The sequence below is a fragment of the Dryobates pubescens genome, chromosome 21 (genome assembly GCF_014839835.1).
Source record: "Dryobates pubescens isolate bDryPub1 chromosome 21, bDryPub1.pri, whole genome shotgun sequence".
NCBI classification, from domain to species: domain Eukaryota; kingdom Metazoa; phylum Chordata; class Aves; order Piciformes; family Picidae; genus Dryobates; species Dryobates pubescens.
Genome location: NC_071632.1, coordinates 5642049 through 5669897, shown reverse-complemented (window position 1 = coordinate 5669897; position 27849 = coordinate 5642049). Strand labels below are relative to the sequence as shown.

Here is a 27849-nt window from a genome sequence, read left to right as displayed (position 1 = left end):
TCTTCTTGAAAAAGTTGCTCAAAATTCTTCCTGTGGTGGTGTACAAGGTTAAGTGTTTAAAAGTCACCTATGATTTCAGACTGCAGTATGATTCTCTTCTGAACCTGCTAGTTTTTGAGGCAGTTCTTCACTGAAGTTCTAATCATAGAATTGTTAGGGTTGGAAGGGACCTCAAGCATCATCCAGTTCCAACCCCTCAGCCATGGGCAGGGACCCCTCACACTAGATCAGGTTGCTCAGAGCCACATCCATCCTGGCCTTAAAACCTCCAGGGATGAGGCTTCCACCACCATCCTGGGCAACCTGTTCCAGTGTCTCACCACCCTCATGGGGAAGAACTTCTTCCTAATATCCAATCTGAATCTACCCAATTCTATTTTTATTCCATTCCCCCTAGTTCTAGCATTACCTGAAATCAACTGTTAGCAAAATAAATCTTTACTAAACAAGTGTTTTGGTCTTGGTTAAAACCTCCTTAGAAATCAGATCTTCAGAATATGAGCATGGATAACAGCGTTTGCCAGTGCTATTAATATTTCCTCTATGAAACTCATTTGTACATCTAAAAAAAACAAATTGTGCTAGTGAAGTTGGAGAAATTACTATGAATATGCTTCAGATTTTGAGATCTTGTTAATACAAGACTGTGATATGCACCCACCACAAAAAAAAATCTTTTGCTAATGTTACTTCTTGGGACAAGAAGACACTAATTCACATGTGGTGCAAGTGCTGCCCTACACAGAGTGGTGGAGAATACAGGGGTTAAAAAAGCCAGCACTCAGTATTTCTCGTTCTGAGCATGCAATATATTCTTCAGGTAACACCATTTCCAAGTACTGGATTTATCAATGGGTTCACATCTCCAACCTTCAAGCCTGCTGCTTCTCCACTGACCACACTAAGGCAGTATCCTCCCAGAACCAGGCAAGTGGAACCACCTTTGGACAATATACATGTTTTATTATCTGCCTGTGGAGTTTTAATCTGCTCCTTAGTGACACCAGCTAACTTGAAATAACTTGTAAAATTGAACCTGATGCTAGGTTAAGTGAGGCCAAAGGGCAGGTGGTGTTTGATGGGCAGTGGTTAGTTGATGTCCTGCTTCTAAATGTAAAGGGACTGTCTGAAAGCCAAGACCTTATCCATTCCATGACTTAGGGTAGTCAGATGAAATACTCTGAACGATGGCATGTGAATCAGGATTATTCATTTTCAGTTTCACAGAGCTTTTAGTCAGGCTGTAGTTGAACATAGAGTGACCTGTTATGATGAATATTTATCATTTACCTGAATGAAATATGCAATAAAGCACTAAAGATCTTACTGCTGCTGAATTCTGCGTGTAGCCGTGGGCCTCAGGAGATCTCTCATAGTACATATGTTGAAATGACTTTTGAATTTATAGGAATCCTAGCAAGTCCCATATACGACACACAATTCCCAGTGCAGAAAGGGGACCTGGGCTTCTAGACAGTCCCACAATATTCAACTTTTCTGCTGATCGTTTAATCAATGGCGTCAGGAGTCCACAGACGCGGCAGCCGGGGCAAAGCAGGGCACGGATGCAGAGCGCAGCTACGAGTTACACCAAGAGGGAGGTGGGAACTGGCCGTGTGGAACAGACCAGCGTTGACTCTTCTCCTGGGTTAGGGAGAGGAAGGTGAGTCTAGTTTGTTAGGTGACCTCTTAACAGCCTGGGATTGCTGCTTCTAGTCCAGAGGTGTGGTACTGGTGCTGTTCTCAGTACTATTTTTAGCTCAGACTGTCCCTCCTCAAAGCTGAAATCTTGGAAAGTACCTCAGAGCAAGGGCAAAATCTAGAACACATTTGCACTGCATTCACTGGCCTTGCATGCTTTCCTGCCAGATGCAAGTCATTAATGGCAACTGGTGAGGTTTAGAGCCCATCATCCTCTGTCCTGTCGACATCTGTCCTAAGAGAGTTTTTATGTATTATTTGACTTGGTGAAGCAGCTCTGCCCCTGCCATTGCTCAGCAGATTGTGCACCTCAGCCTTTACTGGCAGTGCTCATTGCTAATTTTTTGCAGTCCAAAGGTCAGAACTTTGCCCGAGTTAGGCATTCACAACAGCAAAGATGATGGGGGGGGAGGTACAGAGGGAGGAAAAATTATTGCATGCAACTAAGAAAACCATTGTCATTCGGTATAAAAACCAAACAGAAAGCCAACAGTTTGAACTGGTGTCTCCTGTTTTCATCAAGTGCCTTTTGGTGATGTGCAGGCAAGGTTCTGATAACTGTTTTCTTTCCCATAGGAAAAACTCATATGGCTACCGAAAGAAAAGGGAGGACAAGTTTACAGTGAGTGTTCATAGTCATATTCACCTCTAATAACAGTAGGGTAACAAGGCAGTAGTATGGATATTGTGTGGAGTAGCAGGTGAGGTAAGTTACTGCACAAGAAATGGTGTGTCCCAGTTGACTGAAAACAGCAGCTCACAGGAATTTACTGTGTTTGGGAAGCAGAAGATGGTCTGTTAATGCAGAAGTCAGGAAAAAGTAAAAATTACTCTTTCATAGTAGCAAAAAAAAAATCCCATCTTTGTCAGCCAGTGTTCACGTTCAGGGGAAGATAAATAGCTGAGCTGAAGTTCCAAACCCTTGATGGTTGTGCTGTTGATGCACGTGCAGCAGATCCATGTGTTACAGTGGACAGCTAGGGTGGCAGCTGTGGTGTGTGGGCAGTTTTTCTCAGGTGCCTGTCCAGGTGAGGGTGTGCTGGCACTGAGAGAGTACAGCTTTGGTAAACGGAAATTTGAAGTCAATACCTGAATAGCCTTCACAGTTTGCAAGGCTGGAGCAGACATCTTGTAGAAGCTGATTTGATGAAACCAGTCTCCCCTCTGTAGGATTGTCAGTAGTGCTTTCTTTTGCCTTTACAAAGGTGCTTGGATTTTAAAATTAATGTCTTCCTGTCACCTTTTTCTCCCCCTGGCCTTTAAAAGAACAAGGCAGTGGTACAGCTTAGTCTTCTGAGTGAGTGGCTGGAGTCAAAGGATTACTGAGGACACTTACTGAGCAGAGAGGCTCTTCTTGCTCAGCTGACTTTAAATGTTAGTTGAACTTTGAAAGCTGGTAGGCATGGCAGACCCATGTTTCCCTTCTCTCAGCACCCAGGATTTAATTGCTTCCTGTGCAGCCAGGTTCCTTCTAGGTTCCCCTGGCCCATGAATCTTTAGTCTGTACTGTCTGGCGATGCAACTTGGACAAGGTTGAGAGCTGGTGCACACCCAGAGCTGTGTGCACTAGGAATGAGCAATACTCTCAAGTGAAAGATCAAAACCTGTTCTCTTTTAGACTCTGGAACTAATTGAGTGTGGGATCCTCTTTCTTTTGTGATGCTGCAGTGATTAGATAGCCACTTAGGTCTGAATGGAATGATGACTTCTTTCTATTTTATTTTTTAAGAGGAAAAATGAGAGTATGAATGCTTGCATGGGAGAGCATAAACCTCTGGATCAGATGGTGTCTGAGGCTATAGGCATAAGCTCACAGGAAGCTGACTTGAGAAACTTTATGCAGTTGGCATCTAAAACACATTTAAGTCCTGGTCTCAATACTTTAAGATGTTAATGCTGCTTGTCTCTTAATGTGTTGGGCTTTTGGGACTCATCTGTAGAACTTCAAATGTTTGTCACAAATAGGAGAGCATTATCTAATATAGGGCTTCAGTCCTCTTTAAGAAAACGAAGTGCTGTGACTTGAACTGTGCTTAAAACCCCTAAAGTTGTTCCTCTTGCAGTTTGAGTTAGACAAGTATAGGCTCCCAGTCACCCTTTGGCAGATCATCTGACTTCTATTTTTGGAGGTTTGCTGCCTCCATTGCTGTAGCTGTGTTCTGAGGGTCAGTAGCAGTCCTAGGAGCTGCGGGTATTGTCCCTGTATCTATTCTTTCCCTACTTGCCTCTCAGCACACTTCTTTTGAGGTTTGTTGCAGTTTACAGTTTTGTATCTCTTGCTCTTTGTGAGAAGGAAGGTGAAAAACCAGTAAGTAATGCAACACCTTTGTGTCCAGAAGCCTTGTTCTCACCTTCAGACAGTCTTGGCTATATCCCCTTTCCAAAATAGCAATTGTCTCAGACTGCTTTGCCCTTGGTGCTCTGCAGCAGAGGCCCTTTTGGCACAGGCCTGAGCTCGGTGGTGAAATAGTTACTGCTTTGTTTACATGAGGGAGGTGAAGTTAATGGGTAACTTCACTTCCAGCGTGTTACAGAAGGAATTGTGTTTTCAGTGTAAATAGAATTTAGCTTTACAAATCCTCACAAGTGATCCTCACACATGACCTGTAGCTGTGCTGCTCTTAACTCCTGCCGTGCAGAAGAGTTGCAGTTAGCCCACTGATGGGTTTTTGTGGTGGTTTCTTTCTTAGATATGGTTAGAAAAATTCTTACTGTTGAAGAAGTTGTGACCTGTTTGTTTACATTGTTATGAACATATAAATTCCTATTAGTTAGATGGAAATTGCTCTAATGTACCCTCCGTGCAAGCCGCAGTGTCTTGCCATTTCTTACTGTCTGAATAGGACTCCTGTTTGTTGTCTAGAATGTTAGCAGCTGCACCCATGGACTATGTAGTCACTGTATCATGGTATTTAAAGCAGTTTGTCTTCCTTTCTGTCAGTGCAAGGGTCCATCCTGAAGGAAGGGGTCAGCAAGATGACTTTCCTTACTATAGTAGGAGTTTAGGCATATGAAATGTTTAGGATGCTTATGGCATCTCATTTAAATAGCTTAATATGTTAAGGTCAACAATGGAAGATGAAAGCATCTGTTCCTTGGTACTGTGTGGCTGTCTTGGGAGGTAGGGTGGGGGAGGTCTCACTTAGGGCTTCACAGATATGAATCAAATGCAAAATACAGTTTAAAGTCCCATGCTTGTCTTTTCTGTCATCCCGTGCAGTAACCTCAACGTGTTATTTCTGTTCCAGAGAGGCCAAACACAGTCTCCACCACCCCCAAAACCTCCATCTCCTAGCTTTGAGTTGGGCTTATCTAGCTTTCCTCCACTACCTGGGGCTGCTGGCAATTTAAAGACAGAAGACCTTTTTGAAAACAGACTGTCCAGTGTGGTAATAGGAACGTCAAAAGAGAGAGTGAGTAACTGGGGGAAAACAACTGCATACCTCCTGGGTTCAGATTTGGTGGCTTACAGGAAAAACTTGTAGTTTAAAATGGGTCAGAAGAAATGGCTTTTGAAAAACAGCTGTCAAATGATGTGCCATTGCCTTCTTCACTTGCGTCTTGGAATTTGTTTGGTATTCTCTTGGAAACAGTGTGGAATGTGAGCACCAGTATCTGTGGATGTTAGTAGCAGAGGTTAGAGAACAGTATCACTAAGGTTGGAAGAGACCTCAAAGATCGAGTCCAACCTGTCACCACAGACCTCAACATGTCATGGCCTCAGACTTTTTAATACTCAGGTGAAAAATGTGTGATAAATTTCCCTCCTGTTTGAATGTCTGACTTCTGAGTTGTGTATAAAACACTTCAGAGTGAGGGAGACAAACATTTAAGCACTGAAAGAGAGAGAAGCTGCCTGCGTGGTGTAAGTATGCTGGAACCAGAGCAGTTCTCAAAAGCAGCTGGATTCCAGCCTTGTCTTGCCATAGTGTTTAGAGAGGAAAAATACTCAAGAATGACTTGGCAGCCCCTGCTTGCTAGATGTAGTAGTGATGCAGGTGAAATGTGCTCATAGATTTAATTCTTCAAACTCTCTCTATCATGCCATCTGTGAGTGGCAGGATTTTCTCCTCCAGACTCCTCTAACCCTCCTGTGCACTAAGGAATAGTCTAGGCTGTGGAAGTCTGTATTGGCTTTTGTTTGCTAGCTCTAATTATCTTGGGTTTTTCTGGCTGCACCATGGCTGAAGAAGCTAACCTCTGGATATAGCAGTACAAAGCAACCTGATGACACACTGAAATCTCTCTCATGTCTCATCTCTAAAACTATTGCAGAAGTGTTTTCTTTGGTGCCCACATATCAGGGTGGGTAGGGAGGCTATTTGTTGGTGAAGGAAAGAGGAAGGGGCAGGAGAGCCTGCATCTGGAGCAGTGATGGCACAGACAAGCTATCCATTCTGCCTCCTGCAAGTGGTAATAGGGACAGCTGCGTTCCAGGGTTGCACTGAGGGGGGGATGTGCAGGGCAGTACCATGGGAGCAGTGTTTAACTTGCTGTTAGCCAGTACTCCAGTTTGTAGTCTGCTCTTGGCCAAGATCCGTCTCTCTTTTGATGTTTTACCTCTGTTATTTCTGAAGTAGTCTTCTATTACCATATTTCAGCTTCTAAATGTGAATCCAGCAGCTGCTGTTGACAGTGCAGCTGGAAACACATTGCCTCTCCCATTGCAAATCCTGTCCATGCTTTGCACTGTCCTTGCTGCGAAGAACTCCCCCCTCCCTGGCTCCCCTGCAGAGGCAGCTTTGGTAGTGGTCAGGCACTGAGTTTGTGACAGTGCAGGGTGCTGTAACATTAACAAGCTTCCCTTGACTTCCCAGGTTCTTTCTCTAGCCTGTGTGAGTTGCTCTGTTCCATTGTGTGGGAGAGAGATTGTGCTCTTTCCCTGTTGGCATCAGTAAGGGGTAAGATAACAGCAGCTGGCTCCAAGGAGCAGCTGTGTTCTTTTACAAAGGTGTTTGAGTCAGCAGTAGACTCTTGCTAAGGTGTGCAGACTGCTTTCACTCTTGATCTCAGTAGTTTTCTCATACCACCTGCTCTACAGTTACAAAGTACTGAAGTAGCTGCAGGGTCCTGCTCTTACTCTACAGGTGGGCAGGCCTAGTGTACAGAAGCAGAGTAGACTCTAAGTCCAACAGTTAGCCAAGAACAGCTTGAAGCTCTGTGCTTTGTGATGCCCTTCTGGATGCATCTCTGAGCAGTGACAGGTGCTAATCATCCTGTGGTTTCTAATTAGGAAACTGCAGTGCTGTCAGACCAGAGCTGAGTGTTTTGGCCTGGCAACACCCACTCACATGTCTGCTTGACTGTGTACCTACAAGTTTTGATGAACTTGAGCCAGAATGCTCAGCAACTTGCACTTTCAAGCTTTTGCATGCACTCTTATAATGAATAAAACTACAGAAGTTTGTTTATTTCAAAACAACCACCTTTTATGGTTTTATTTAGACTAAAACTAGGCTTAGATCTCCTGCAGTACTCTGCTGCCTGATGTAAAACCAGCTGATCTAATACCATTTTCCTTTCTAACACTGTCGTCTTTTATGACCTTTGAATGGTGGCTGTGCTGGGGGAAGGGTGGCTGTCTTGTTCCTTCTGTGCTTGTGCTCTCCCACTTTTCTTCCTTCTGTTCACCAGAATCTGTTCTGCCTCTGGAGTCAGGCAGACCAGCAGCCATACTAAAACAACATCACATTTTAAAGCAGAAGGTTTGTAAAGGTCAGGAATAAGTTTTTCAAGATCCAAAGTCTTTCTCTTAGGACAATTCAGATTCATGTGTCTTGGACCTATTTGGCCTTTGTCTGGGAGAGCAGCATCACTTGACTCCAGCAGAATCTTTTGAGGGCTGTGGGAAAAGCCTCTTTTGTATGGTAGGAAGTCAAACTATAGCAAAAGAGAGGGATTTTTAGTGATGGTCATATCCTAGGTTGCAAAGCCTTCAGGGTTTGGTTTTGGCTGGGTTTTGGTGTGGTTTGGTTTTTTTTTTTAAGGTTGGGGTTATTTTAGCACCAGCTCTTGGGATTACGCAGTTACATGAAGAAGGCAGTTCCTAATGCATAACACCGGGAGGCTTTTGTCTTAATAGGCTAAGTATGATTATGTGAACCAGCACAAATCTTGTTTTGTCACCAGCAGGCACAAAACTCCTATTTTGGAAGAGGTGATTTTTGTCATCCAGATATGACCCAAAGGGAGCTAAGCTTCCAGCTTTTATGAAATAGCTGCAGTGTGTGCTTGTGTTTCTCAGTAGTTACAACGGAGAAAAGCTTGCTTGTCACAATACATACGTTGGATCCTCCCGTGGTTAATATCCCCTTGCAAATCAATTCGTGAAGTGCTTTGTGTTCATTTTCAGGCAAACCAAATTAATTGGATGTTATGATTGCCCTTCTGTGCCTTTTCTCCTCCTTCAGAACATTAATGTGGATGCCAGTACAAACACTATTCCATCGGGGATTCCTCGAGAGCCGTTGTTGCCAGTTTCTTCTCCGCTGCCCAGGACATTTGAAAGGTCTCCTTCGCCAGTCCAGTCTTCTGAGTAAGCACTTTAATTACATGGCTCTAATTAGCCTGCTCTGAATCACCTTTGCATATCTGTTAGCAGAAGGTTAGGTGGAACACCGTGAAAAGCTACTCAGATGTTAGTCAATGAAAGAGTATTTTGTTGTGCGTTGTAGTAAAGACAGCAAAGCTTAATCTCTGAGCAATGTCTTGATTCAGTCACAACAGTCCTGCAGCAGGCATTCACTGCTGTGGTTTAGTCTCTGCAAGTGTTACATAAATACTTTCTGTTTAGATAGTTTTTGAGTCTAGAGCATTGGGGCTATGATTCTCCTGTCCATGCAATGAAGAAAGCTTTCAGTAGGAATTTATTTGGAACCTGCAAATCAAATTGAGGTGTTTGAATAGCAGGAGTAAGATAAGTCAATAACCAAATGATATCAGAGGGCCACAAATTACAGGTAGGGTTAAGTTCCAGAGGAATGTCTTTTTCCTTTCATATTTGATAGCATTTTTAAATGCACTGCTTGTCATGATATGCTAGGAGATTATAGCCTATAGCCTTTTCATAGCCAAAGTTATAGACCTATTATTAGATCGTTCACCTGTCCTGAAGTTTCACTTCTCATGAGCCTTGCTTCCTGCTGGGTGTTTACAGGGACTCCAAAGTTGTGGATAAACAGCAGAGAGAGACACAGAGCACAGAGAGGCTTCCTTCTTCCACACTCAGTACTGCATGTAAATCGGTACAAGTCAATGGGGCTGCCATAGTAAGTGACCTTTTTACTGCACCTTCTCTTAACAGTCCGCTCTGATGCATTGAACAGAATATTGCTTCCATTGCTACCCAGCATTGTTTAATCATGTGAGCCTGGCACCCTGAAATTTGTGTTGGTGGCTTCATGATGACTTGCATGATTGAGTTGTGCAATTGAGAGTGCAAAAGTGCTCAAGATAACTTGGTGAATGATAGCTCTCTATCTCAGTTCTGTTCCTGGTAGCATCCTTGAGGGCAGAAGCCTTAACAGACGTGTTGCTGTTTAAACCAGAGTAGTTTGCCCTGTTGCAGTACCTCATTTTTGTGGCCTGCTGTCCTGCACCTTTGTACCTTTCCTTGCACCTTATTGTCTGTACAATGTCTCTGCACTTCATCCTCAAGCCCTCACCTGCATTTTCAGCACAGTAGTCTTTTGGGACAAAGACTTTCCCATCTTTCAGACGATTTTTCCTTGGGATGCTTCGTGTAACTTTGATGCCCTGTTGGCTTTCCATTTCACAGGAACTGCGAAAACCTAGTTATGCAGAAATCTGCCAGAGAACAACTAAAGATCCTCCTGTGTTGCAACCCCAGAAAGAACAGAAGCCAAACACTGTAGCATGTGGGAAAGAAGAAAGAAAGCCCACAGAAACAATAGAGAAAAACAGAGAACCTCCTCCTGCAAAGTCACATCCTGGACAACCCAAAGACCAGAGGAGACAGTCAGGACGCAGATCGTCCCCTCCGGCCGTTGGCAAACGCTTAAATAAAGAACAGAATACCCCTCCAAAATCTCCTCAGTGAAACTAGCACCTGGGAGGGATTTGAAAAGAGGTCTGCTTCCCACAAATTAAACCCGTGTTCCCACTAAGATACCTGAGAATGAGTTGCTGGTTAGGAGCTTGCAGTGATCCTGGGCATGTAACAATGCCTGCCAGTTTATTTTTCCTGTGAAATACTTCCCCCCTCCCCCCCCCCCCCACTCTTGAACAAACATTCTGTTTTTATTTTTTCTGGCTAGTTGTTCTAAACCTTACCATTTAGGTTGGTGCTTAATTGGAGGTGAGGCTTAAGTGTGATGATTTTTTTTTTTTTTTTTCTCTTTCTCCCCAAGATGTAAAAATATTTGTCTTTAAAAAAAAAAAAACAACAAAAAAAAAGGAAAAAAAATAATAATCAACTTTTTATGAAGCCTCTCTGTGGCTGTGTGAGTGCAAGCTCTGTATAGTGAGGTTTGTTTTTTTTTCTTCTAAACTGTTGAAGCAGAAACGTGCTGCTGCGATATTTTTAATCACCTGGTCTGCAAGTACATATCTGAGGTGTCCAAGAGACTGGTAAGGGCAGCTAGTGTGTAGAGTGCAAGGGAGTTTAGATACCTTTTACCATTTAGTATGTGACCTTGGAGATCGATTGGTTGTTTCCTTTTTGTTTTATTGGGCTGCTGTACTAAGTGTCAGCAAATGAACTTGCACTTTTAGGTTCAATGAGTAGTTGTTTCTAGCAGTTTTAAAGAATTGACCTTTCCTTTTTTTTTTTTGGATGTTTTGCACAGGCAAAATGAATTCTACAGAGCACCAGAGCAGTCTTTCTAACCTGTTTTCTTTCCTGACTTTACTGCAAGCAAGTAACCATCTCCTCACTCCAGAATAAAACTGAGGTTATAATTTGCAAATACAAAGCACATTGTGAACAGAAAGAATGAAGTCTGAGCTTCTCTGGTGGTGAAGGCTGTTAGTGGACGTTATCAGGAGAAAGCCCTGGAGCCTTCTTGTGATAACCTTGGCTTCCCTGTGCTTGTAAGGGAGTTAACGGAGTCAGCGCTGTACGTTCTGGTTACCCCTGTGCTCTCTCTAGACTTTGTGTTAAACTCTGCCCCAAGTGCTCTTTGCAGGAGTTCATATCTCAGTCAGCCTCGTGTTGACACCTTCCTGGAACTACAAGCATTGGCATACCGATCCAAATTGTTTCAAGCCGTGAGATAATGGTGTTTGTCTTGTGTGCTGGAGGAAGAGATCCCTGGTGTTTACCTCTGGGACGAGGTTTCTCACACTTGCTTTAGGAGTTGATGCGCTTTCTGAAGGACAAGGATGCACTAAATTAGCAAGTTTCTACTAAAGTTGAATATAAATTATTTTTTTTTTGTTTGTTTTAGAAATGCCTAAACCTTTTTTTTTTTTTTTTCTTTAAGTGTTTCAACTGCAGGAAGTTCAGACAAAAAAAAAAAACTCATTCCTGCTGCCTATGACAGTACAGTTTATTCCACACAAGGAAAAAAACAAAAAGAAGCAAAGAAAAGAAACAAGAAGTTTATTTAAACAGCTGATTTTTTTTTAAACACAAAAAAAAAAAAGAAAAAGAAAAAAAAAAAAAAGAAGAATTATTTCCATCCAATATTTAAAGACTTGAATTTTATTTAAACTTGAAAAAAATGACTTTGCCTTAACTTTTGTACAAGACAGCTTAGAGTTCATGAGGTCTGACCCCGTGGAGGGTTAGTGTGAGTGGAGTACAGAAATTACTCAGTTACAGTATGTATCTATTGTCACTGGTCTTACTGGGTAAAACATACTGTAGTGCAGGAGCTAGCAGCAGTTTGTGGTGTGTTTTTTTTTTGTAATATACCTTAAAGATCTTAAAACAGTTGATCTTTTTCAGATTGTTGAGAAAAAAAAAAAACACAACAAAAACAACACAAAAAAAAAACACCAAACCAACAAACAAACAACAAACCAACCTGTAAATGCAAATAGTCAATACTGTATTAAATATGTGCACTTGGAAGTGTGTGCTTTGCTTGTACAGTTGTAAATAATCAGAACATATAAAAAGAGAAAAAAAAAAAAAAAGGTACCCTAAAGGAGAGGAAAAAAAAAAAACAACAAAAAAAAAAACAACCTGATAAAAATTATTGATATTATAAATGTTGCTGTTGAGCTGGATGTAGATAAAACTAAATGTTGTGGTTTGAATATTACTTTAATTTGTTGGGGTTTTGGTTTTTGTTTTTGTTCTGGTTTTCTTTCTATTTTTTTGTTGTTTGGTTTTTTTTCCCTTTTTTTTTTTTTTTCCTTATTTTTATTCTGGTGTGCTGAACTGACTGCCTCTTCACTGCAAAAGGGAAATGGAATGAAAGTCTGATTTGAGAGCCCCTCACGTGTTTTCAGAAGTCCCTCTGAAAACGAAACCAAGGCAGTTTAACCATTTCAGAAGTGTTCTGCAGTGTAAATAGTGAATTTCGACAGTCGAACTAATTCCAAGTCATTAATAAAACTGAACTTAATTGGGGGGGGGGGGGGGGGAGGAAAAACAACACCCAACCCTTTAGACTGCTACAGAAACATACACTGAAGCTTACTTGTCTGCTTTCAAGAGTATCAGTGCATTCCTTAGTGTATGGTTCCTAGAACTGTAAAGTACCTGTAGAAGTTGACTCCTGATCCTATCCGCAAGCATCAGCTGGTAACTAGTTGACCTTTTAAAGCCAGCCTGTTGTATGCTGCAGAACTGGTCCCAACAGGGCGTGCTGGAAGCTGATGATTTGTTTCCTTGTTTAAGGAGCACACTTTGTGAATGCTGTGGGAGGAGATAGGACTCTGATTACGTCACCAAAACTGCTCACCCAGTTCTGTCATTGGACTTTCCTAATACCTTACTCCTTTCCCCAGTGGCAGTGAAAGTGGTAGCTAGATGTGTGTATGGTTTAGGCCAGCTGTATGATTCATTTTGTTTGTCTGCTGCAAGTGAAAGGCTTTACCAGCTGCAAACAATCACAAGTGGTTCCTTACAGCGACTGTGTAGTGGTGATGCTCACCTGGTCCCTAGGGGAAGCTGCTGAGAGCAGCAGGGTGTGTTGTGCTGTCCTAATGTATTCTGCTGCCATTTGTGCTAGGTCAATACACTGTAATTACTGCTTGCCCAGCAACAGGCTGTTGCATCCAAAGTTTGAACCTTCCTCTGATGTGATTTTTACAATTTGATTTGTTTTGGTGGTTTTTCTTTTTACAAAAGCAAAGAAGTGACATGCCACGGAGCTGTGTAACATACAACTGACCCTTACTGCATCTTCCTGTGGGGATTGTTTCTTGCCACTCAGTGACAAAATGGGAGGTTTTGGAGCAGAGTTGTGGAGTTGCATGCAGACTGTTGCTATGATACACAAAGAGATTAAAATGTGGCTTTTAACATGCAAAACCTGCCAGAAGAGGCAGCTAAGTTAAAGGTTCAGGGATGCAGTCATGAAAATTGGCATTTTACCTGGCAGGACCGTGTGGTGCTGTTCTCCACTTTGAAAACAAGTCCAAACAGGATCTGAGACCACTCTTCAAAGAATTTAACAGACAACAAAGAAGTTCCTTTTAAAACTTCCTGTTGTTTCAGATCAGCCCTCCACCTCCAGCACTGTCATTTGCCACCTAGAAACTTGTGAGCAGTGGCAATCGGTTTTTACCTGGCTGCTTTATCATTCAGAGGCTTGAGCAGCTGACATGGAAGGGCCCTTGTTTGAGTGTGGTGCAGTGTATCAGGAGCAACAGCTGAGTGTAATGGTGCAGACCTATCTCTGTATCTCCTCCAGCTAGCTATGGTTAGGGGTTTTTATGTGCTTTGTAACCTGTTACACTAATAGCAGCAGACAATCTAAGAGTTCTGAGGAGACCTAACAGCTGCCAATTCATGAAACAGAAGTGTAATACGGGAGCCTTCTTGAGGGTTTTTGTTTTTGTTCTTCTTCCATTAAGACTGGAATCAAGCTTACATGTAAACTATCAGTAATTTAAGTTTCCTTTTGTGTCATAAAAATGTAAAACTGTCTAATTTGAAACAAACAAAAAAAATATGTAGGTTATGAAAAATAAAGATTTAGGCACTGTTGAATTCCTGATTTTTTTAATTAAACTTTTCTTCAGCAGTATTTTTCATTACCTTTGGTGTTTTGATCCCATTTTTGGACACTGTCTAATTGGGGGTGGGGGTGGGAAGTCTTTGCTTCACTGTGCAGCTGTTGTAATAATGATTTGACACTACCTAGCAGCAGCAAGAACGCCTGTAACGACACTGAGGACACTAGTGTCCATCTCGTGGGTAACCGTGACTGGTTGGCCTTTAAAAGCCAAAGCTGATGTGATGTTTTGTTTACTGCTGGTTATCTTCATTAGGGGGTTCCTCAGATTAGGAGATAATGTGTTGGCCTGGTTTTCAATGTGGATTTTAATGTCTGGGGTTAGTGCCTTGGTTGCATAGCTCTTGGATCTAGAGATGTCCTGGGATTATGGCTGTCTTTGGCTGGTTTTGCAGGTTACCGTGGCCGTGCCTCTAGGAAAGAAAAGCTTCTGGGATATCCTCCAAGTAAAAAAATCTATTTTGGAAATACTTGAAATGTTTTTCTGGTTTTCTTTCTTTCTTTTTTATATATATTTTTTTTCCTTAAGCTTTGTCTTTCCTTCAGCTATATCTGACCAAGTTTTAACTCAAACATGGAAGTCTTAACAGCTCCTGTGCTTTGTAAGCATCTTGGCGGGTGTTGCAGTACTGTTCGTCAAGCTGGAAGCTCAGTAATCCTCTGGGCTGCTCTATTTCCCTGCTACTTTGTGCCCAGCAGAGAAGGACAAAACAGGACTAGCAGTGTACACTGGACACTACAAATTTCTTCATGTTAAATATGAGTGATGTGAATTGCAAGCAGTAACACAACCAGTTTTGGTTTCAGCGTGGAGTATTCTGCCCTTGGAACTCAATTTTCTGTTACTTAGTGTGTAAAATGCATGGAAATCTGTCAGCAATGTTGCCATAGTAGTGGCATGGCTCTCCAGGAGCCCCTCAGCCTAGGCAGAAACTGAGGGTTTTGACAGAAGAGAGGAGCATTGACCCCTTTGTGCTGGCTTTCCCCAGTAGGAGGTGATTTTGATAATGGCAGCACCATTGTTCATGCTGAACTAATCTGGTTTGTTTCCTTTTGGGCAGGAGGAGAAAGAGTGACTCTGGAATGCAGTGCTCGTGCAGTTGAGCATTCAGTGATTGCTTATTGTCACAAATTGGCTTCTTGTGTTTGGATTCTAAGGTGGCCTTAGGGAAAAACCCAAACCCAAAGCATTACGAAGTTTTGGAGTTTTTAATACGCTTTTGTTTCACTAACCTCTAGAAGCTAAAACTTCCTCTTCCACTGGTTATCGTGCCCAGGCTCTGGGTGCTGCTGGCTGAGGGTGCTGGGGTTGTGTAGCCTGGAGAAGAGGAGGCTCAGGGGAGACCTTACTGCTGTCCACAACTACCTGAAGGGAGGTCGTAGCCAGGTGGGAGGTTGTAGCCAGGCAAGCAGCACCAGAACAAGAGGACAGAGTCTCAAGCTGCACCAGGGGAGGTTTAGGTTGGAGGTTAGGAAGAAATTCTTTGTGGAAAGAGAGACTGGCCATTGGAACGTGCTGCCCAGGGAGCTGGTGGAGTCACCATCACTGGTGGTGTTTAAGAGGAGACCGGATGAGGCACTTGGTGCTGTGGTTTAGTTGATTAGATGGTGTTGGGTGATAGGTTGGACTTGATGATCTCAAAGGTCTTTTCCAACCTGGTTAATTTTGTAAGTCAGGGATGTGACTGAATTTCCAGGGCTGCTGGTTTACAGGTGGAAGTAACCTTAACCCACTCCACCTGCATTCGAGAGGAGACGCTGCGTAAGGCAGAGCCGCAGGGCCGGCCTGTGGGAGCAGCTTGGGTACTGCGGTCCCTGCTTGCAGCATGGACACATCCTTTGTACTATTCCATGTGCAGCTGAGGTTGTTTAAGTAGAAGTCTGTTCCTGTTGCAGCAGCATTTGGAATACTCTGAGCTGTCAAGCCAAGTCAGCATGGAAGTGCTGTCAGGAGCCTGGCTGCCTGAGCTGAGCCCTGTCCTGCAGCACCAGGCCTGGCTGGAAAGTAGCTGCAAAGAGGTTGGAACAGGGCAGCCCCTGCTGGCACACCAGGGGCAGGAATACAGGTGGTGCTCAGAGGAGAGTGTCATGGTAATGGTCCTGGCAAGGACGGTGTCTTCCGTAAGCCAAAGCTTATGCCAAAGCTTATGGAAGAGAGTGAGGGAGCTGAGAGCTCTTTAGCTTAGCAAAGAGGAGACTGGGAGGTGACCTCATCAATGTTTATAAAGATGTAAAGGGTGAGTCCCGAGAGGATGGAGCCAGGCTCTGTTGGATGGTGCCCAGTGACAGCCCAAACAGCAATGGTGGAAGCTGAGGCATAGGAAGTTTCATGTGAGTATGAGGAAAATTTTTTCCCTGTGAGGGTGACAGAGGCCTGGAACAGGCTGCCCAGGGGGGTTGTGGAGTCTCCTTCTCTGGAGCTATTCAAAACTCACCTGGGTGCATTCCTGTGTAATGTGGTGTAGGTGATGCTGCTCTGTCAGGGGGGTTGTACTGGATGAGCTTTTGAGGTCCCTTCCAGCCGCTGAAATTCTGTGATTCTGTGTAGTTAGCTTAGGACAAACGGAAGGTAAAAGTGCTTGGTTGAAACCAGGCCTTGCTTGCTCAGGTGGACGTGGCTCAGCTTACCGAGCTTGGCCATTCTCAGCCTTATTTTATGAGGGAAAGGGAGCAGAAGGCACCTGGGTTTTGCTTTAGCCTTTTTGGTTATTCTCGTGTGTGAGCTGCAAATGCACTAAATCTTTTAGTCTGATGGTGAGAGACAATCAGAAGTCTCTGTGCGTTGTCATGCAACAACTGATCGTGAGCACTTCGTTGCTTGGCAAAATGGAGGGCAAAACGTGTAAGGGAGTCTGAGATAAAATCCCCTCCTGATCTCTAAATTTCTCATCAGCTGGAAGAGCAAATTGCTTTGTGTGCCTGTAGAAGTCATCCTGCAGTCTGGTGGCTTCACATCCCATTTGCTGTGGGCAGGCAGTGTCTGCAGAGTAGCAGTAAATCAATCATGGCTAAGGATGCTCTGAGGAAGGAGGGATAAATGTAGACCTGTAAAACATACTGAAGCTGGCAAGAGCTGTGAAATCTACATGGATGGAATTACTGATGTCTCTGATGTCTTCCAAAACTGGAGCCAAATTCATAAGTATGATCTCTGTGCGGCTTGAGATGTCAGCCCAGGCAGAATGACTGAGGTTTGGCAGGTCTGGTCCATCTGACTATCTCCTCTCCAAGGCTGGAACTGTCTTCCAGGAACTACAGCTCACAGGCTGTCACGAGTGAGACACTTCTGTTACTCTTGCTTTTTGTCTCTGCCTTCAACTTATTTAGGGCTTAGGTGGTCAGCATGCAGCTACTGCAGCAGAGCAGTGGCTGGCAGCCCACCCTGTGTGGTGTGGGGGGGCAGCAGGACACGCTCTGTGATGGGCACAGAGGTTTGGAAATAGGTAGTTAGTGTGCTCTGTGGGGAAGGATTGTCTTGACACATGTGAATTGTCAGGTTCAGGGTTCCAGAACTATACTTTAGACAGTCAGTTACAAAGTATTTATAGCTGTGTCTGGCGTTAGGACATTTGTCTAAGTTCTTCCTTTCTGTTTGTTGGAATGTGCCCTTCCTACATCCAGGTAAGTGCTAGCTCCATCTTCTCTGGTATGACTCAAGGTGGTACTGAGGGAAGGTGCTTACCTTGAAGCTATGGCAAATGTGCACTGGAGGGATCTGTTGATTCGGGCAGCAGACACTAAAGTGACTGTTTGGCTCAGGGGAGTTGGTTCTTGGACTGGCAATAGATGTTTCCTTGGTAGCAAATCCTGTTTTGGACAAACCTTTGTGTTTTACCTTTCATTTGAGTCATCTCTTCCCAGGGAGACCTCAGCCGTGCTGGCTGCTGTCCTGTGTACTGCTGCATACCTTCATCCTAGCCTAGAAGCGGCACTGCAGGGGATACATAAAAGTTAGGTGCCAGGTTCAGTGTACATTGAACTTTAATAAACAACCAAGAGATGTTCTTTGGAACTGTTTTTTCGTTCTGCCATAGAAAAGGAGCTTTAGGTACCTCAAGTGGGTGTGGAGTGGGAAGTTAGGGAAGTAGGGCAGAGCTTAGTGAGTCATACAAACAATGCTGCATGCTGCTTGTTAGCAGGTGCTGCTGTGATGGCAGCTCTGACCTGCTCTGCCTGCCCTTGCTTTGAGCAGAGCTTTGGCCTTGATCTCTAGAGGCCTGTACCAACCTCTGATGCTGGCTGGGAAGAGAGATAGTCTTGCTTTGACTTGATAGGAAAATACAGCTCCTCCTGTTCACTGAGTACTCTCCAGTGAGAGCCACTGTTACCTCTTCAACAGAGCCCTGCAGAGACAAAGCTTGGCTCCTCTGCTCTGGCTTTAGCAGCAGATACTTTCCAGTGTGCTTTTTTTTCCTGCCATGTTGTGCAATTACAGTTCCTACTTGATGCATTTTTTTTTTCCACTGGTTTCAAAGTAATCAACAAATGCTGATTACTGGGTTTTAACTGTCTCCAAGGATGGAGGCTTTCCAAACCTCCCTGGGCATCATATGGAGAGGGAGAAGGGGTCCTTTTTCTAGGTTTAAGCAGGATTTCTTAGTGTTTCCCTTTGTGCCCATTTTGTTGTTTTATATTTGTCCTCATCAGGACTTGAAGTGACTTGGGACAAACTTTTGTTCTGAGGGCAGCTTGGAGCTGTGTAGCTGCAGGTCATTGGGAACAGGTCTAAGCTGAGCTCTGGTGGGGAGATGCTGTAAGGATGAAGTGTGCTGGCAGCAGCATTGGGGTTTATTTTTTTCAATGGTTCCAAAGAGCAGCTCCTGTTTCAGGGGGATTGGTGGCTTAGGCTGAAATCCCTTTGCTGGCATCTGCTGGCTGGGAGGTGCTGTGTGACTGCGTTGTAAGACTCTGAAGGGCTTTTTACCCTCCCTGTTAGTGTCACTCCCAGCACTGAACACGGGGAGTTATGACAGGGTTGGAGTCCAGACGGCTTCTTAAATTCTTTGGTGCTGCTGCAGAGCTGAAGGGAAATCCTTTGAGACGCACAGAAGGGTCTCCTCCTGCCTGCAGCATCTGAAGAGAGCCCATCTCCACTTTAACCAGGCAGGATGAAAGTGCTCAAAATGAGGCCTCATCTGTTAGTGTTCTTGTTTTCAAAGCCAAGTCATTACCCTGTCCTCCCTCAGGTATTAATGAAGCCATTAATTGTGCCAGCCTGCAGAAGGAAGGGTGCAGGCTGCGGTGTGGCTGCGAGGGGGATGACTTAGAGCAGACGTGCTGCGTTTAAAGCGGTGCCTGTATGCACAGCTCCCAGGCAGGAGACTGCACCAGTCTGCCTCAATCCTCTGTCATCCCCCTCTCGGGTTTGTAAGCATGCAGGAGGAGCTGCCTCTTGGTGGGGATCGGATGGATTTGGCCCTGTATATTTCTAGGCAGAGATGTGCTGCACAACCCCCTTCTCTCCCCTGCTCTGTGCTCTTCTGCTCTGCCATCTCACCACTGGCCTGCCCAAGGTGCTGCGTTGCTGTTGGTTTGCTGCAGCGGTGCTGACTCTGGGCTGGCTCAGATGACAGCAGGCAGCAGGAAAGTCCCTGCTCACCTCCCAGCTCCTTCCAGTTCAGAAGGGAGCAGTGAGCTGTTCCACTACTGATTCTGTTTTTTGGAGCAGTGAGATCCCTGAACCCACAGGCTGCTGCCAGCTACAGCAGCTCGATGGCTGCTGCCAGAAGAGACTTGTGCTGTGAACACAGCTGCCAGCAAGTCTAGCACCTTCTTGGGTACAGTTTTGCTGGAAAGCTTTTTGTCATCTTTTGGCTGCCCAGGAGCTGGCAAAAGGCTGATCTGGAATTGCCAGTGCAGGAGCTCCCTGGTGGCAGCAAGGAGGATGAGTTGTCTTTTTTTCCCTGTCCCCTTTTTAAACAGGCTGTCCTCTGTCAGCCCCAAACTCCCAGTTGAGTCACTGGGCAGCTACCACTTCTTGTCCTGAACTGCCTGCAGCCACCTCCACCAAAGCTGCCTCTTTACAACTAGCCTGCAGCAAGAAACTTGGCTTTTGAATCACCAGCATGTACTGTTTCCTTCTGCACTCTAGAGATTTATTTACAGCCTTGTTTTTTCCAAATGCTGCTGGTGCTGAGCTGCAGCCTATGGGCAGCCCTCCCCTGCCTGCATTTCTGAGAGCTCAGCAACTTCAGAGCTGCCAAGTGGGGTGGGGAAGGAATAGACACAACCTGGCCCCCAAAGCTCCTGGCAGCAGTGCCTGTACAGAGGGGTTTGTGCTGTCTGAGCCTGTGAGGGGCAGCTCTCCTAGGGGTGCAGAGGATCAGGTACTACAGGTTACTGGTTTTCATTAGAAGTGTCAGATCCCTGGTTGGTATCAGACTAACAGTTTAAGAACACATCCTGCTATGACCATCATTTAGCTTAAAGTGGTGTTTTAGCTGCATACCCTGAAGTGTGGCACCCACCTCCTGGAGCTCTCTGCTGTCTGTGGGTGGGGACATGCAGTAGCACTATATGGTAACAAGCTACATGCCATTGGCTCAGGCTGGTTCCTGTAGAGCAAGGGAATAATGGATCCAGCACTTGAGAATCACAGAACCATTGGGGTTGGAGGAGACCTCTGGAGATGATCTAGTCCCAAACCCCCTGCTAAAGCAAGGTCACCTAGAGCAGGTTGCACAGGTGGGTTTTGAAGGGCTCCAGAGAAGGAGACTCCACAACCTCTCTGGGCAGCCTGCTCCAGGGTTCCAGCATCCTCAAAGTAAAAAAGTTTCTCCTTAAATGCAATTGACATCTCCTGTGCCTAGTTTGTGCCCACTGCCCCTTGTCCTGTGCACCACTGAAAAGAGCCCAGCCCCATTCCCTTGATTGCTTGCAAAGTGCATGGTGTGTAGTGTGACAGGGTTTTGAGAGATTCTGCCCACTTAAAACAGCTATTCCTAGACCAGGCTTCTGAGCCACTGCTTTTCTGTACCAGCTGGAAGGGATCTGGCTTCACTCCAGGGCAAGTGCTCTGAACTGTGCCTTCAGCTTTGCTTTGGAGCCACTCAGCTTGTCCTGGGCTTGGCTTGCAGCCTGATGCTGAAGCTGCTTTGGTCTGTACAGGCCTGGGGCCTTGGCTGTGCCAGCAGAGGACAGCACTCAGCATGACCCTGCTAGAACCAGACCATCTGTCAAGTTCTTGAAGTATGAGTTAATGTTTGCATTCTTTTAACACTCCAGCTGCAAGAGATGCACCATGGAGTCCATGTCAGCTTAAGATCCTTGAGCCCAACCATTCTCTAACTCCACCAAGTCTGGTGCTAAACTGTGTCCCTCAGTACCACCACATCTCTGCCTCTCTGAAACACCTCCAGGGATGAGGATTAAACCACCTCCCTGGGCAGCCTGGGCCAGTGCTTGAGAACCCTTTCAGGGAGAAGGTTTCTTCTAACCTCCAGCCTAAACCTCCCCTGGCACAACTTGAGGCCATCTCCTCTCATCCCTTTGAGGGCTCAGCCTTGAAATGAGACTTTTAAGAAATTTCCTGCTTCACAAAGAGGAATAAACCAAGGAATACTTCATGGTGGAAGAGACAAAACCTCAATCAGGCAAGGCTTTAGGGGCCTGTTCTTTTTTTTTTACCTTGCTCATTTTCTAATCTGGAGTTCCCCTAACTGGATTTTGTCCAGGTAAATCTGAAAGACCCCCATTTTAAAACTGTGATCTATGGATGGCTTTACTCTGAAGTCAATTTACCCCTAGTGGTTTAACAGCCTTAGCAGCTAACTGAGACCATGGTAGAAGTTAGTAGTGACAATAATACAAATAGATAAGCATGCAGCCCTTTATTTTGGTAAAGATCTTTGCTTATCATAGTTATGTATATTACATGATGGTTGTTATACAAATCAATTTATTTACAAATCCATGAGCTCTGCAAGCTTCTTGCCTTTTTTTTCCCTCCTTATTTGACTGATATCTACCTTTTCCCACCCCTTCCCTATATATATATATATAATATATATATATTTTATGTATATTTTTTTTTTAGGCATGCATAAAAATGAACTTTGGTTGTGGTAAAACTACTCTATGTGCCCAGCCACATACAGTATTTCTTTATTTATAGATATTTATAGATATGTACAAAAGGGTTTTGCCAGTATACAGAAGAGTTACAACAGTGTACAGGGTAAGGATCCACAATGCCATACATTGAGGTGAAATAAAACTGAAGGAACAAAAAGGGGTGGAGATTCAGTGAGGAAAAGAAACAAACCAAAAAAGTGATCAGCAACTACCTCTATGCATTGAAACATTTCTTTATTTAGTTCAATTTCCTTGGCTGGCAAATTCTTAAATAGAATCTGAGTGGCAGTGCAATAGGGTTTGAGTTTCCTCGTGCACACCGCGAGCAGGCTCGCCCCGTGCAGAGGTTTTACTGTCCAGCATACTCCTTTCACAAGTACATTACAATAGTATCAAAAATGTTTTGGCAAGAAAGATCTGGAGAGGAACCATGACAAAAATAGAAATCTGTAACAAAGCTAAATAACACCAAAATAAAAGAGAGAAACCAAAAAAATAGTTTAGTTTCAGCTTTACAGTTGTGTATCGTCACACTTTAGTAGACCTCTGTTCGCTTCTAGTCCCCATAATGAAAAATAGCTTTGTACAAAACAGCTCCCTGCAGTGGTGCCTGGGCACCTCCTCCTGCTCTGGATGCTGCTGTCGCACACAGCCAGCTCCCCTTGCACCCCTCGCTGCCAGGAGTGCTGCCTGCAGGGAGCAAAGGCTCCCAAATCCTTACAACAGCAACAGAGCTTTCAAAACAACAAAGGAAAAGAAAAAGCTTCACTCTACTCTAGGGCAGTAACTCAGTGTTTAGCATGGGATTAGTATGAAGCCTTCAGCAATACAGCAAAATGGTTACATTCCCTGGTTAAAATATTGGCTGTGGGTTCTTTGGAAGTGAAGACAAAGCCTTGGTGAGCTGGCAGGCGTGCTGAGCTCAGCCTTTAGGATGGCTCCTTGGCTGTGGTGGCTGGGGTGGACTTGCCGGCATTTCCGTTCTGTGCCTTGTAGCTGGTGAAGCTAGGGGTGTGGATTGTCCTGATGCTCTTCATACCTTGGCTCAGTGAGGTGGGAGAGGTAGAGGAGGGGGGGGAGGTAGAGGAGGAAGGAGGGGGTGACCGGCCGTTCTGAGTCTGTAGTGAGAAGGAGAGATGATGACCTTTCCCTGGGTGAGAGGGGCTCTGAAACTTGGAGGAACCGTTAGAGACAGAGGGGATGAGGGAGGTAGAGTAAGTTATACGACCTGTCTGAGGAAGGTTAGAGGAAGGAATGGAGCTTTTAGTAGGTGGATTAAGAGGGTTAGAGCTGTCACTGCTAGAAGCAGGTGCTGAGCTGCTTTTCCCAGAAGTGGGAGAAAAGGCTGGGATCTTAGAAGCAGGTAGGGTAGGGGAAGTAGCCTTATAGTCCCCACCAGCTTTCTTAGCACTTCCATTAGCCTGCAAATAAAGATGGCAGGAGACAGTTTGTCAGAAAGCCAGTAACATGATAAACCAGCAGGACCTGGGGAACAGCCCTGCAGAGAACAAGAATCAACAGTTTGAGGCCTGAGCTAAGGCTTGCAGCCATGGACTGGACCTGGTAGAAACCCCAAAGTGCACAAGGAAGAGTGCAGAGAGAGAGAGAAAGATCCAACAAAGCTGTTGTGAGAAGGTGCAATCTATGGGTTACAGAGCAGTATGGACCAGTCGCTACATTGGCCATGCTTCCAGGTTATTAAGGTGTGAACAGACATGTTAATGAGCATCTACTGCCCTCTCTGGCACCAACAGGCTTCCTGCAAGGGCTTTCTGAACAGCAGCATTCCAAGCTCTCCTAAAGAACCACCCCATTTACCAGGGGGAAAGTAAACAGGTAGCTGAGTGTTTAAAATTCCAGCTCAATACTACAGTTTTAAAAACTAAACAAGCAACAAAACAAACCAGAAACATACAGAAGGGGGAAGGGGGGGAGTGGGTCAGGAAAAAAACAAACCAAACCAACAAAGCAGCAGGTGTTTTATTGCAGACACGCATGCACAAGCATGGCAAAAAGATCAGTAGGTACTGTCATGCCCCCAGGCTCCAGGACGTCCAGTTAGAGCTCACTTGACAGCCAGGCATCCGTTATTTGGTATAATCTGAGTCAGTTACTGCAGCTTTGACAGACACAGACACCACCAACTGTCCATCCAAACACGGGGGTTAGGGTAACACTACCTGTCTGTACTGGCGTGGGTCCTGCAGCTTGTGCTGTTTGCCTGCCTTCTCCACGCTCCCTTGTCTACTCTTTGAAGCCAGGGGCACCGGCATCCGGCTGGTCTGGGAGGCGGCGCTGGAGCCCTGCAGGAACAGGTGGAGGGGGACAGGGAGGAGAGACGAGGTGAAGGTGTGATCAGCGCTGGTGTGCTGGCAGAGGAGGCTGCACACCATGCACCAGAGAAAAAAAAAGAAACAAAAAGCCACAGTACTACATGCAGGGAAAGTTTGAGAGCTACACACGGCAGGGGTTAATTCCCAGAATCAAGTGGAGAGCACTGCTCACTACTGATCAGCCTGGAGTCGGTGTCAGTGACACTCCTCACTTCACACAGCAGATTATTCCACCCAGCTCCCCTGCATTTGCCCATCACCAATCAGCAGCAGAGAGTCAAAACCCCCACAACCAAATCCCAACCGTCTATTAGCTGTTAGCCACCTCGTGGGGAGCCCAACCAAGCCACCTGAAAGGAAGCAAACCAATCACAAGAGCCTCTGGTTTAATGTTGATTATTGCAGGTTTTAAGAAAGCAGCTGGAGGTTTGAGGTCCGGACTAAGGTACCTTACGTGAGGTGGCTGGGGCAGCCGGAGGGGGCTCTACGCCAGCAAGGCTCTCATCCAGCACTACAAGCTCTCGGGGTGGGGTCTCTGCTACTATCTGGGCAGAGAAGGGGACAGTGCTTCCCTCAGAGCTGTGTGTGTTTTCAGGGATAGATTTTGGACTCATTTCACTGATGGTGTTTTCCAGCTGCTTTATGGTCTGCTCGAGGCTGTCTAGCGTCCGGTAGGTGCTCTGCCGAATTTCATCAGTCCTAGACAGAGACAGTGCAGCTCCAGAGGGGCCCTCTTGCTTCCCAGAAGGACTTTTGTCACTGTCCTCAGATTGAGTCCCGGTGATTTCAAATCTCTTTGCTTCCTTGTGCTGCTTCACAGTCCCATCTTCCTCTTCTTCTTCGTAGACCACAACCTGCAAGGTCTTCTTTCCAGTCTTGGTTCCTGTCCTTATGGCCTGTGTCAGAGCAGCCAGCTGCTTCTTAGGGAATTTGAACTTGAATTTTTTCTTGGAATCCTGCCTGCTTCCAAACTGATCAGCAGAGTCCAGGTTTGTTTGTGTGCTCAGCCCATAGATCTGACGGTATTTGTCAAGGTTTGTCGTCGTGCTTTCCTCCTCTACAGGCAGTCTGCTTTCTGCAGGGTCAGAGGAAGGCTCAAGGTCAGCGATGTGCTGCTCATCGAGACTGTGAGCTGCTGAATACTCCGTGCTTGCCCTTCTGTCATTAGCTGCTGGTGGCTCTTCCTTCTGGCTCTTGGAGATGTTGTGTGCTTCGTTCTCTTCCTCCTCCTCTTCCTCTTCTATCTTTTCATCTGTCATCATCTTCTCCAACTCCTCATCACACTCTTCAAAAATGGTAGAAAGCCTCTTGTATGCTGACCTGATGTCCATTGGCTCATCAAAGATGATGATGACAGGTTTCTTGTCCAGACACACCACCGGCTCTTCACTGTCCATGCTTCCCGGGGTGCCCTTCTCCGAGGCCGCGTCCTTCCTAGCGTCGATGTTCACTGTTTGCACATCGCCACCCTTCCGGCTGACTATGTCATGAACTTCCCCACTGGAGAGGACCTGGACGGCTGTTTTAGTGATCATGAAGGCAATGTTTTCCGTAGGTGGGCTGTCTTCGCTTGGAGAGCTCGCTGGAGAGTCTGTCTCTTCAGTGCTGTTGCTTCTGGCTACTCTGGGTCTTAGCACAACCTGGTTATAGCTGCCTGCAGAAGCTTCTTGCTCCTGCGAGGGAGGCTGAGGCCCCCCGGCCTCCTGTGCGTGCCTCATGAGAGGGGCGACACTGCTGCTGGGAATATGCTTGCCTGTGCTCTGCAAGGCTTCACCCTGCAGCGGGCCCTGGTGAGCATCTCGGGAGGCTCTGTAGTCTGGCCTTTGGTTTCCAGTTTCAACAGCTGGAAAATGGGATCCTAAAATATCCCGAGCCCCTCTTCTTTTGTCATCCTCTGGCAAACTGATACCAGACAGGTTTGTGCTCACATTCTGAAGGTTTTTCTTAGAATAGTCTCTACTGTCTACAAACAAACCCTTGCTAAATGTAGGACTGTCATTCATTGAAAAGCCAACTTTACTGTCAGCTGTGCTGGATGAATCAGAACCCAATTCTTCTTCAGTTTTCCCTTCCCTCTTCTCTTTAGGATGGTCACTATCTGTGGGAGATCCTGTTGTAGCCCCATACACCTAAGGGGGAAAGTTGGATTACTCAGTTATTCTGGGCTCTTACCTCTACAGGACTTTTTCTTTCCCCCAAATTAATCATCACATTCTCAGGGGAAGCACAGACCTCATGAACTCACCACTCTGATTACAGCTGCAGAGGCATGTCTGAAGTTGTCATCTGATTCCTGCCCGTCTTCAGAGCAAAATTCTAAGTTCTGGCAGAACAGTTCATGAGGCTGCTGCTCTGTGCCATGCATGTGGCTAGCAGGGGTTGTTACCCAGGGCTCCCACTTTAACAAGGCCTCCAGAATATGCAAAACCACACAAATCAACTTATTCCCAACATCTGCGGCAACCTTGACCCGTTCACTTGTCAGCTTAAAAACCCAGATCCCCACTTCGTGTAAGGCTGAAGTTGAAAGGATTCACAGTATCTGATGAAGTTCTGCTGGCATGCATCAAAGGGAGCCTGGTGTGGAAGGGCTGGCAGCAGCGCACCAGGGCTTGCTGGCTCCCTGGAGAGTCAAAGGTGTGGGTCTGGCTAGCCTGGAAAGGACATTTTGCACCAGGCAAAGCTGATTTTCAAACTACAGCATTTTGCCCTTTCTAATGCTGCTCACATCTGAGCAGTGCTGCTCCCCTGCAGTTAATACACTCACCCTCTGAGCACTTCTAAATCCCTGCTGCAGCTCAGAAGTGCTCCTTCCACACTGCCTGCCGCACCCAGGGGAGTGCAGAATGAAGTACATTTATAGAAGCAACTCCAAACATGACCCAGAGAAGTCATAGAATCATGATGCTTGGAAAAGACCTCTAAAACCAGCAAGTCCAACCATCAACCATCTCAATCATCCACAATGTTTTTCTACTATCATGGAATCATAGAGTCAATAAGGTTGGAAAAGGCCTCAAAGATCATCAAGTCCAACCTGTCACCCAACACCTCATGACTACTAGACCATGGCACCAAGTGCCATGTCCAATCCCCTCTTGAACACCTCCAGGGACAGTGACTCCAATTTTTCCCTTGTATCCAATCACCCATGAACTCAAAGCAGTTAAGATCCCAACACTGCAAAAAACACTGGCACTGACTTCCAGACAGAAACTCTTAGTGGGACTCAGTTCCTGCTCACTTTGAGAACATCTGGGACCACAGAGGCAGTCACTCCATCTGTCCTGCTCCTACACCTAGGTAGCATACCTGCAATGTCAAATACCCTCCTCCTTTCCTGTGCCTGGTTACACCTCATGATGTAGTCTCGTGGTCACAGACTGTTTCTTTGCCTCCATCTCAACCAAATAACAACCAATTCTGTATATATAATATAAGGTATGAATATGGATATTTTTACAGCTGAAGTAGTGAAACTCCAAACTCAGAAGGCCTCAGCCTTGTCTCAGAGGGCTGCTGTCATCTCTGACACAGAATCTCTCTATACTTTAGCTTTCTATCTCTATTTTTAATTTCTTTTGCCACTG

General features: G+C 45.3%; 2 protein-coding genes across 6 annotated transcripts in view; one reads left to right on the top strand and one right to left on the bottom strand.

Moving 5' to 3' along the window:
• Positions 1-9917, top strand: part of LARP4B (La ribonucleoprotein 4B) — a 51840-nt gene extending 41923 nt beyond the window's left edge. For 2 of the 3 annotated variants that reach the window (XM_054171313.1, XM_054171314.1), the window contains exons 11-17: positions 821-927; positions 1409-1663; positions 2278-2323; positions 4950-5114; positions 8112-8236; positions 8858-8969; positions 9479-9917. In XM_054171313.1, the coding sequence (XP_054027288.1) occupies positions 821-927; positions 1409-1663; positions 2278-2323; positions 4950-5114; positions 8112-8236; positions 8858-8969; positions 9479-9760 (1092 nt within the window). In that variant the 3' untranslated portion in view covers positions 9761-9917. The remainder of the gene's footprint in view (positions 1-820; positions 928-1408; positions 1664-2277; positions 2324-4949; positions 5115-8111; positions 8237-8857; positions 8970-9478) is intronic. The other variant, XM_054171316.1, reaches the window with a different exon arrangement.
• A 12521-nt stretch (positions 9918-22438) lies between these two features.
• The window catches only part of KIAA1217 (KIAA1217 ortholog), a 295044-nt gene continuing 289633 nt past the window's right edge, over positions 22439-27849 (bottom strand). Inside the window, exons 18-21 of one of the 3 annotated variants that reach the window (XM_054171453.1) lie at positions 26505-26582; positions 24709-26388; positions 24107-24229; positions 22439-23347 (exon numbers count right to left, since the gene is read on the bottom strand). In XM_054171453.1, coding sequence (XP_054027428.1) covers positions 22856-23347; positions 24107-24229; positions 24709-26388; positions 26505-26582 — 2373 coding nt within the window. In that variant the 3' untranslated portion in view covers positions 22439-22855. The remainder of the gene's footprint in view (positions 23348-24106; positions 24230-24708; positions 26389-26504; positions 26583-27849) is intronic. The other 2 variants (XM_009909065.2, XM_054171454.1) reach the window with 2 other exon arrangements.